Source organism: Macaca fascicularis, chromosome X (genome assembly GCF_037993035.2).
Source record: "Macaca fascicularis isolate 582-1 chromosome X, T2T-MFA8v1.1".
Lineage (NCBI taxonomy): Eukaryota > Metazoa > Chordata > Mammalia > Primates > Cercopithecidae > Macaca > Macaca fascicularis.
The window spans coordinates 19,977,024-19,987,639 of NC_088395.1; the positions used below are offsets into that span (position 1 = coordinate 19,977,024).

Genomic DNA, 10,616 nt, shown 5'->3' on the forward strand with positions numbered 1-10,616 from the left:
CTCCAGTGAGCCAAGGTAACCCCCAGAACTATGAGAAATAAGTTTTTGAGTGGTTTGTTACACAATAATAGATAACTGAAACGTCTCTGAAATGACAAAAAGAATATAAAGTGATTGTGAGGATGAAAGTAAAATAATGTATAAGTGCTTATACTGATACTTGGCACACAAGTGCTCAACAATTAGCGGCCATTACTGTCTGGGAAGCTAAAATGGACATGTGCAGTATATTATAACTGCAGACTGCTATGTATGTTACATTCAGGTTCTGAGTGCTTTGCAGGCCCTGCGGAGTGGGAATGCACAGGAGGTGAAAAGGCAAGGCTTCAGGGTAAAAGCGCGTCTTGGACCTGAAGGACAGAGTATGCAGAACACTGGTTTCTAAACCTCTAATGCATGAAGACCCACCCACAGACTTCTAGGCAATTGCAACGCGCGTCTGCACCAAAGGCTGAAGACTGTCCCGGCAGAAGTCTCGAGGTCTCTATATAGACAGATCGGTGGTTGTGAGGCCAGGGGGAACGAAGAATGTTAATGAATATGGGGATTCTTTGTGGGATGGTGAACATGTTCTAAAATTGATTGTGGTGATGGCTGCACAACTCTGTGAATATACTAAAAACCATTGATTTGTGCATTTTATATGGGTAGAATATATGGCATATGAATTTTATAGAGATGATAAAGCTGTTTATTTTTATTTTTGAGTCAGGCTCTCACTTTGTCACCCAGGCTGGAGTGAAGTGGCATAATCTCAGCTCACTGCAGCCTCGACCTCATGGGCTCAAGCAATCTTCCCACCTCAGCCCCAAAGCAGTTGAGACTATAGGTATGTGCCACCACGCCCAGCTAATTTTTTGTATTTTTTTATGGAGACAGTGTTTTGCCAAGTTGTCCAGGCTGCTCTTGAACTCCTGAGTGCAAGCTATCTGTGGGCCTCGGCCTCCTGAAGTGCTAGGATTACAGGTGTGAACCACCGCGACCAGCCATAAAGCTGTTATTACAGAAACACAGAGGGTGGGAGGGATGAAGAGGGTGAGATGACAAAGGAGCAAGGAACATTCCAAAGGGTTGCCTGGGGGCTGCAAGGCACCAACCTATTTGGCACTGAGAGGAAAAGCAAGTCTTTTTAGGTGGTGAACGAACCCAGCACCGGTCAGAAGCTAGGAGCCCTGGGGACAGACCCTGTCATTCCAAGGATCTCAGGCATTTGGCATGATTGCTGTTCCCTCAAATGCTTTGCATGCATGTGGCTCACTCATACCTGTTTTCCTTTCGCTTAAATGACAACCCAAACTCTGCTAATCACGAGGCTTTTAAAAACAGAAAAAGTTCCTAGGCAAGAAGAAAACAAATGCCTCCCAACAGAAAAGCAGATCAGGGCTTGCATTCAGACTGACCTCAGAGGCAGATGAGGCGGGATCCCAAGGCCTAGTCAGTCCCAGAGCCTCAGATGCCAAGACAGTAAACTCCACATTTAAATGTGGCCAACTCAGATGTGAGGTGGACAGTGGATACTCCCTCCCTAAGGGCGGCTGCCCTCTACCACCCCCTCATCCTTCTGGTGAAATTCCTTTCAAAAGAGGCCGGAGGGCAGGGCCATGGGAAGTTTTCAAATCCTGGAACTGCTGCCAGAGCCAACTTAGCACATGAACAGCCCCCTAACACCAGGCAGTATCATTGTATCACCAGCCAATATATCTCATTAAATCTTCTCAACAAGACCCACCAGGATATTTACCAACAACCCCCAGAAATCTCCATCTCTCCCCTGCCCAAATCAACCTTGTGAATCCTTCTGTTTTGTAAGTCAATCAATGTAATTACTACAAGAAGACAAAGTGTTCTTTCAAAACACTAGCCACTGCAGAAGATGGGGCACCTGAAAGAGAGGAAAACATCCTTTCACGTTGGAGAAGAAGCAGGGTTAGACATGACAGACTCTGAGCAGCTATGTCACCATGGCTAGGATATCAGAAGGGAAATCACAAAGACTTTCAGCAGTTTGCCCTGAAGGTCCTGCTAAGTCCAAGTCCTATGCCGCTATCAGTAAATAAAGCCAGGAGCCATAAACCCAAATACAACTTTGTAGGAAGTTTGTGGTCCTTCCCACTACCAGAGACTCTAGAGACACAAACTCAACTTGTTCTCTTGTTCTTCCTTATCTGAAAAGCTTTTTGGTTTTTTGTTTTGTTTTGCTTTGTTTTTAGATGGGAGTCTTACTCTGTCTCCTGGGCTGGAGTGCAGTGGCGCAATCTTGGCTCACTGCAACCTCTGCCTCCCGGGTTCAAGCAAGTCCCTGCCTCGGCCTCCCGAGTAGCTGGGATTACAGGCGCCTGCCACCACACCTGGCTAATTTTTGTATTTTTAGTAGAGACGGGGTTTCACCATCTTGGCCAGCCTGGTCTTGAACTCCCGACCTCGTGATCCACCTGCCTCAGCCTCCCAAAGTGCTGGAATTACAGGTGTGAGCCACCGCGCCCGGTGATCTGAACAATTTTAGGATTAAAGCATTCAAAAATGGTTTTAAACACAACTTTGAAAAAGGATGAAGAACTCCGATTTCTTGGGGACCCAACGCCTTTGCTACTCGGGCCCACCCTACTTTTCTTTTCTATTTTACAATTTTTAATTTTTGTGGCTACATAGTAGGTAGCAGGTGCATATATTTCCGGGGTACAAGAGATGTTTTGGTACAGGCATGCAATGTGAAATAATCACATCATGCAAAATGGGTTAGCCATCCCCCTCAAGCATTTATCCTTTGTGTTACAAACAATCCAATCATACTATTAGTTATTTTTAAATGTACAATTAAGTTATTATTGACTATAATTACCCTGTTGTGCTATCAAATACTAGGTCTTATTAATTCATTCTATTTTTTTATACCCATTAACCATCCCTACCTCCCTCCCACCCCCTACTACCCTTCCCAGCCTCCAATAACCATCTACTCTCTGTCTCTGGGCCCCACCCTATTTTGTTTTTCTTTCGAGACAGAGTCCCGCTCTGTCACCCAGGCTGGAGTACAGTGGCACGATGTCAGCTCACTGTACCCTCCGCTTCCTGGGTTCAAGCGATACCATGCCTCAGCCTCCCAAGTAGCTAGGATTATAAGCGTGTGCCACTGGGCCCAGCTAATGTTTGCATTTTTAGTAGAGATAGGGTTTCACCATGTTGGCCAGACTGGTCTCAAACTCCTGACCTCAAGTGATCCACCTGCCTTGGCCTCCCAAAGTGCTGGGATCCTGGGCACGGTGGCGCAGAAGTTGCAGTGAGCCGAGACTGCGCCACTGCACTCCAGCCTGGACAACAGAGTGAGACTTCATTTAAAAAGAAAGAAAGAAAAGAAAGGATTTGAAAGAAAGAAAAAGAAAAATCAAAGTGCTGTGATTACAGGCATGAGCCATCATGTCCGGCCCCTCACCCTACTGTGAACCCCTGAGGGAGGTTATCCTGAACTTCCAGTTTGTACCTCTACATTCTCATGCTCCAGGGCAGGGGATGAAGATATGCAGATGGAAGGACATGAAGAAATGCCATCTTATGGCAAAGCAATTCCCTCCTTCCTAGGGAACAAGGGGCAAAGGAGTTTAATTCAGTAAATAATGTATACTACTCAGGTGACTGGGACACGATAAACTGAGATTTCACCACTATACAATTCATCCATGTAACCCAAAACCACTTGTACCCCAAAAGCTATTAAAACAAAAAATAAAAAAATTTAAATAACAGTATGTATCTGTAGAATGCACTGGAAAACTCAATGGGCCTCAGGAAACATGCTTTACAGTTCCATTATCTCAAACTTCTCCACCAACACATTTCTTTAATACAACTCATCAGTGATTTATGAGCACTCAACCCAGCGTATCTGCTCCCAGCATGATGCGATTGGGAAACAATGGTCAGAGACCTACTGTACACAAAAACCCTAAGGAGGGGTAGGATGACGATACAGTCACCTCCTGCACCAGGCAGCACTGAGAGAGGTACCCATAACCTGGACCCAGGCCTTGCTCTCAAGCTAATGATCCAATAGAGGAAATGCACCAGCTTGAGCACTTGTGTGTCAGGCCTGCTTTACAGACATTAATTCCTTCATCCTCAAGACAGTACTCTGTCTCCCAGCATTGTTCTTCAGCAACTCCCGCCCCCTTATTTGTATGTGTGTGTGTGTGTGTGAAACAAGAGTCTCACTCTTTTGCCCAGGCTGGTGTGCATTGGCCATCATGGCTCACTGCAGCCTCAACCTCCAGGGCTCAAGTGATCCTCCCACCTCAGTCTCCTGAGTAGCTGGGATTACAGGCATGTGTACATGTGTACAGGCTACTCATGTAAACACCCAACTGTTTTTTTTTTTTTTTTTCCTAGAGATAGGGTCTCATTTTGTTGCCCCGGCTGGTCTTGAACTCCTAGGCTCAATTGATCCTTCTGCCTCAGCCTCCCAAAATGCTGGGATTACAGGTGAGCCACTGCATCCAGCAAGTGTGATATACTTCACAACTGCTTCTAAAGCCCATTTTAAATGGGAGAAAACTGAAGCTCACAGATGTCAAATAACTTCCCCAAAATTACACAGTAAGAAGAGAGTGCTGACATTCATACCCAGGCAGTCTGGACCTCAATCTACTCAGCTTTAGTAACAGCATGGCCAGCAGAGTCCGGCATACAGTAGATACCCAATGAGCATCTGCCTAGAGGAGCATGAAGGTTAATATAATACAGGCAGAGAAAGAGTGCTTGGCTGGAGGTACTGCAGGCACAGACAGGAGGAAGTTCATTAATTCTGACTGAGAGAACCTAGAGGAAGTGAATTCCTGAAGGAAAAATGGGAGAAGGGAGTATTTCAGTCTGAGGGGGACACAGGATCTGTGTGACAGTAATGCTGTCCGACGTTATGGTAGAGATCTGGTGATTCTATCTGCTGGTTAAAGGTTTTTAAGCAGACTGAAACAAGCACTTGCTCATTTGTTATACTATGTGTATCAGACAAGCACTAAAATGAACAGATTTGGTAATTTCTATTCAGAGGTAATTAAAAGGAAAGAAAGAAGGCATCACTGGGGGGTAATGGCAACATGCACAGGATTTCAATATCGGAAGAACCTGTTGCTAGACGAAACCACCAGCGGTATTTCCCTGCTGTCTTTTACAACAGCTCCCAGGAAAACCACTTGCCAACTCATATCGCCCAACTGTGCAACACAAAATTGTTGAACAGCCTAAACATCTCAGGTCCTTCTGTCTTGCAGCCTTCACAGCACCCAGCCCAAGCTTAGGAATAATGGCTGACTCTCTAGAAAAGCAGGTTAAGTCTCATTAGGAATGGGTCCCAAATGCTAAGGGCCTGGGTAACCAAGAATGATCAGTATCCAGGACAGATTATTATAAGACCTCAAAATCATAATTTTTCTAAGGAGACTTTATTTAAGTACCCGGCCTTGCTAAATCCCCCAAAGAACAAATCGTGGTATCACCTGGCACCTAAATTGAAAATTCCAATTTTACCATACCAACCTTAATGCACATAGGTGTTTATTTCACATTTTAAACCTTCACACAACATGTTTTTCTACATTTCCAATTTCAAACGAAGGAAGATAGTCTTAAGCTAATCTTAATATCAGAAGAGTGCATTAAATGATTCTACAGTAGTTTCCAAACAGAACTTATTAAGAATCTCCCCCGCAAAAGTACCTCCTCCCCTTCCCCTAATTTTGTTTCCATAAAAAAAAAAAAAAATCTCCCCTTTATTCGAATAAAATCCAAGATACAATGAAGGCCCAATCGTACCGCCCCTCCCCACCTCTCATGAGTACAACAAAACATTGAAATAAACTATTATTTAAGCTCTCAACCAAATAAAAATGCAAACTGAAACAACCTCTCCTTTTCAATGTTTTATTATACAAGGTCGCCTCTGCCAGGGAGGGTCGTTCTGGTGAGTAGTTTCCAGGTTCTTCCCTAGCAGATGCAGCTTGAGTGTTTCAAGCAAAAAGGATAAAAACAAAAGCACACATTTCAAAGGTAGTTATAACGTTATCCTGTGACAGTTAATGAATTCTGCCTTTAAAAAAGCATAATGAAAAACACGAACTGGAAATGATTTAAGCTATCTCCTCCTTCTATGAATGATGCAACTGAAGGCCCAATCAGAAAATACCCCTCGCCCCCACAACCCCGTGAAAAAGCATATTTTAAGAACATTTCTTTTGATTTCTTTCCTTTTCTTGGCCTATCATATATAAAATACTCCCATCTTCACTATGTGATAATTCATCGAATCAAAGTTTTGTGCGGTTTTTTTAATGCATGTTAGACTGCAGTAAAAAATGTTTTAAAAATAGCCTGCATTATTAACTAAAAATAAAGAAAAAAGATGTCAGGAAAAACAGCATGAAATCGGTTTCCATGCTGCGTACACCCCCGCACTACCTGCAACCACTTTACAGAACGTTAGCATCAGACCCGCTTATCTAAAATCCTGTCAAATGTCCTCACAGTCTCCCCCACTGCCTCGCTGGCTTCTGGGCAGCCAGGGACCAGCCCTCCATGGCTTCCAACATCTGCAGCCTGGAGGACTGAGAACCTTGTTTGCCCCGCTGCCTCGAGAGGGGGCCGCGGCCGGGTCACCTGAGCAGCATACCCGAGACCACAGGGAGCGCATCCGGGCGGGAGGAGCACCCGGTCCTGGGCAGACGCCTGGCCGCCCAGGCTAATCTGCTTCTGCCAACGGGTGACACGCCGATTTTGCCCCCTGGGAACGCCAAGAGGCGCGAAGCTGGGCCACCTTCCCCGCGGGCTGCAGTGGCGCTCGCGCGCGTTTCCCAGAACGCAGGGCGCGCGCGGAGGCCGGGGCAACCCCAGAAGCCCGCTCGGTTTACCCTAACGACCCCCATGCCGACTGCTCCTCGAGGACGAGGACTGGACCCCCAGCCCCCCCTCAGGCACCTCCATCCCAAATACACCTGCCGCCCACCCTAAGCCACCCCCCATGTGTACCCACTCACCCAGGTCACCCCAAGAAAGAACCCCGCCACTCGCACAGAGAGGGGTGCGGCCCTTGGATGCACGTCCAGACGATCCCGGGCCGGTGAAAGGGCATTTATCTCAGCTCTGCGCCATGCCCCTTCCCCCCACGCTCGAGGACCGTTGCCCTGGGCCGTCGGGCCCGCCCCCCCCACCCCCCCTCCACAGGAACCCGAAGCCCTCGGGCGCCCGCCACACTCTGGGGAGGATACCTTGAGGCCTGTAGTTGGGCTGAGAGGTCCGCACCGCTCCCGGTTCTGCGATCTTCCCTGGGAGAGAGGTTCCCCGCGCAGTCCCCTCAGGCCGGGATCCCGTCCCGAAGCCGCCGCCGCGCTCCATCGGGATGCGCCGGCCGCACAGGCGCACTGCCAAGCCCGCCGCGCCGCACCGAACCCGCGCGCGTCCGCATGCGCACGCGTCCTCACGCAGGGCGCGCGCAGGGCGGGCACGTGCGATAAGCGCACCGGTTCCCACGCAGAGCGCACGCAGGGCGTGCACGTGCGATAGGCGCACCGGTTCCACGCACGGCGCACGCAGGGCGTGCACGTGCGAAAGGCACACCGGTTCTCACGCACGGCGCACGCAGGGCGTGCTTGTGCGACATGCTCACCGGTTCTCACACGTCGAGCGCGCATAGCGTGTGCATGGAATGTGCACAACAGTCCTCACACAGCGCGTACGGGCGTGCACGCGTCCTTACACACTGCTGTACACAGTGCACACACAGAAGGCGTGCGTACGCACACAATTCTTCATACGATGCTTACATGCAACATGCACACACAACGTGCACACTCAGCATAAATGCACTTTCTCACACAGTGCAGATACACTCAAAGCATGTATAGATGTGGGGTGCAGTTTCTCACCATGCACACATCCTAACACAATGTGTGAACACAGAGCACACAACGCGCACATACATGCTCAGTACGCACACGTTTACACACACTGGGTGTCTGCATGCAAACTCAGCAATGCAGCCTTGGAAACAATTTCTGGCTAGGCCCACAGGTGGGTGCCAGTTGGGCCAGTGCCACCCGTGCAGACGCCGGAGGACCCGCCCTCCAAGCACAGTTAGGTTCCAGTTTTCGAGGCGCACGGGTAATCAGTGTTTAGTGACGCCCCACCCTCAGCGTGCGGTCACCCAGAGAGGGACAGCAGCAGGTTACTGGAGTCGACCTTCAACGAAAAGGCAGCTGCACGCGCCGTAGGCCGACCTAGGCCTTTCAACCACACCCCACTCCGCAGCCAATTTGTTTCCTCTTCTGAGGCGTAAATAATGCTGACTGAAACCTCCATGAGGCCGGGCGTGGTGGCTCACGCCTGTAATCCCAACACTTTGGGAGGCTGATGCGGGCGGATTGAGCTAAAGAGTTCGAGACCCCTGTCTCTACAAAAAAAATTTAAAAATTAGCTGGGCATGGCGACGCTTCTGTGGTCCCAGCTACTCGGGAGGCTGAGGCGGGAGGATCGCTTGAGCCTGGGAGGTTGAGGCTGCAGTGAGCCATGATCACGCCACTGCACTCCAGCCTGGGCAACAGAGACCTTGTCTCAAAAGCAAAACAAAACAAAAAACCTCTGTGGGGAGGCTCTCTCCGAGAAGACACACAAGAAACTGCTAAACGTGTTGCCTCCCAAGTAGGCACTTTTACCACTGCCATGCACATTTACTATCTTTTCAAAAACATTGAAGAAGACATCTTGGAAGGGCCAGCTCAAGCCTCCTGTTTACCCAGGTCTGCCAAGTGATAACCCGTTCCCATGGAGCCCCAGGCTGCACGTTTTTCTTGTTGGAAGGTGACGAGCCTGAACGTTTTATTACCACCCCTGGGGGGAGATACACACGATTAAAAATGAAGCTGAATAATGGGTACAGGTTTTCTTTTCTGGATGAAAATGTTCTAGGATTATGGTGAGTGCATAACTAAGTATACTAAAAACTATTGAATCGTACATTTTAAGCGGGTGAATTTTATGGTCTCTTAATTATACCTAATTTTTTTTTAATGTGAAGCTGAAACTCTCAGGAATGGGCACCTTTACTCTTGGCCAAAGCTGGCTAACAGTCCCTTTGTGGCACAAAAAAAATTACTGATGAACGTGTTCCTGACACGCCCAAACGTGTGCCGGGAGTAGGGTTTGAGTGTGGTGAGAAAGCCAGCAAAGTTTAAACATAAATGAGTAGGAGAGTGAGCAGGTTGGGGCTGGTACCGAGCTGTCATGAAAACTGAACACAGAGATTAAGCCAAATAAGAGCGTGGGAGCTGTCACTTTCTCCTTTATCTTAGGGACCTTTGGTGAGTTTAATTCATCCAACTCTTGAGCTCATGGACACGTGTGTGTAGCATCCCTCTCTACTTTTATTCTATTTTTGGGGTCTTTCTACTTTCCATTCCTCTCCCTAATTATAAACACCTCCTCTGATATCTTTGCAGCTGCAATGTTGAAATACTGTTGTGAAGATATGCATGTATTTTAAATGTATATAAATGATATGGCATAAAAGCTATCATTCCATTTGTTTTTCCTCGCTTGGCACTGTTCTCAAGATCTGCACAAAACGATTAGCCATTCTATCTGGTTTACCCTTCTGTAAATTGCCTGTTGAATCCTTGCCCACCTTTCCACTGGGCTACTCTGGTTGATTTCGTTTCTTGTATTCTAGATAATTTCCGGTTTAAATGTTGCAAATATTTTATCCTAGCCAACTAAGCTTTTTAAGATTGGTACAATTTTCCTTAATTTTTATGACAAAATCCTATTAACATGTTTACTCCATTTATAATATTGCCCTATTTTTTAATCAATTGTTTTGAGAGTAAGTTACAAGTACTTCCATGTGTGTTTCCTAAGATTATGTTCTATTACACATACTAGAGTTAATTACCAATTTAAGTAAGTTTAACATGGATACAATAATTTTCTCTCCATTGGCTGTTCCTCCAACGTAGAGGTAGTTTTCCTCTTGCAATAAGCACTCTGTGGGGAGGCACTTTAAGGTTATGCAGGTACTTACTCTTCGTCAAAAATTCTCTCTAGGCCGGGCGCGGTGGCTCAAGCCTGTAATCCCAGCACTTTGGGAGGCCGAGACGGGCGGATCATGAGGTCAGGAGATCGAGACCATCCTGGCTAACACGGTGAAACCCCGTCTCTACTAAAAAATACAAAAAACTAGCCGGGTGAGGTGGCGGGCGCCTGTAGTCCCAGCTACTCGGGAGTCTGAGGCAGGAGAATGGCCTAAACCCGGGAGGCGGAGCTTGCAGTGAGCCGAGATCCGGCCACTGCACCCCAGCCTGGGTGACAGAGCGAAATTCTGTCTCAAAAAAAAAAAACAAACAAACAAACAAACAAAAATTCTCTCTAGATTTAGCATCCATTGATGGTTCTTGCTTGATCCGATGTCATGACGGTTACGAAGTGATAAAATCCATAAATTTTTCACCTTATGGTTTGCATTTTAAGAAGTCTTAATACAAACTTCCCTAGTCCCAAGATGCTCCCCATTGCTCTCAGGCTTATAGTAAAAAAAAAAAAAAAACGTAAAAAATGCTTTACTCTCAAGCAATTTTTCCGTA

General features: G+C 47.2%; 1 protein-coding gene across 50 annotated transcripts in view; it reads right to left on the bottom strand.

The window, feature by feature from the left end:
* The window catches only part of MAP7D2 (MAP7 domain containing 2), a 111,946-nt gene extending 104,513 nt beyond the window's left edge, over positions 1-7,433 (bottom strand). For 27 of the 50 annotated variants that reach the window (XM_074029025.1, XM_074029020.1, XM_074029018.1 and 24 more), the window contains exon 1: positions 7,251-7,433. In XM_074029025.1, the coding sequence (XP_073885126.1) occupies positions 7,251-7,377 (127 nt within the window). In that variant the 5' untranslated portion in view covers positions 7,378-7,433. Of the gene's footprint in view, positions 1-6,655; positions 6,844-7,019; positions 7,192-7,250 lie in introns of those variants that run through there. The other 23 variants (XM_074029031.1, XM_045384336.2, XM_045384327.2 and 20 more) reach the window with 2 other exon arrangements.
* Between the last annotated feature and the right edge of the window lie 3,183 nt (positions 7,434-10,616).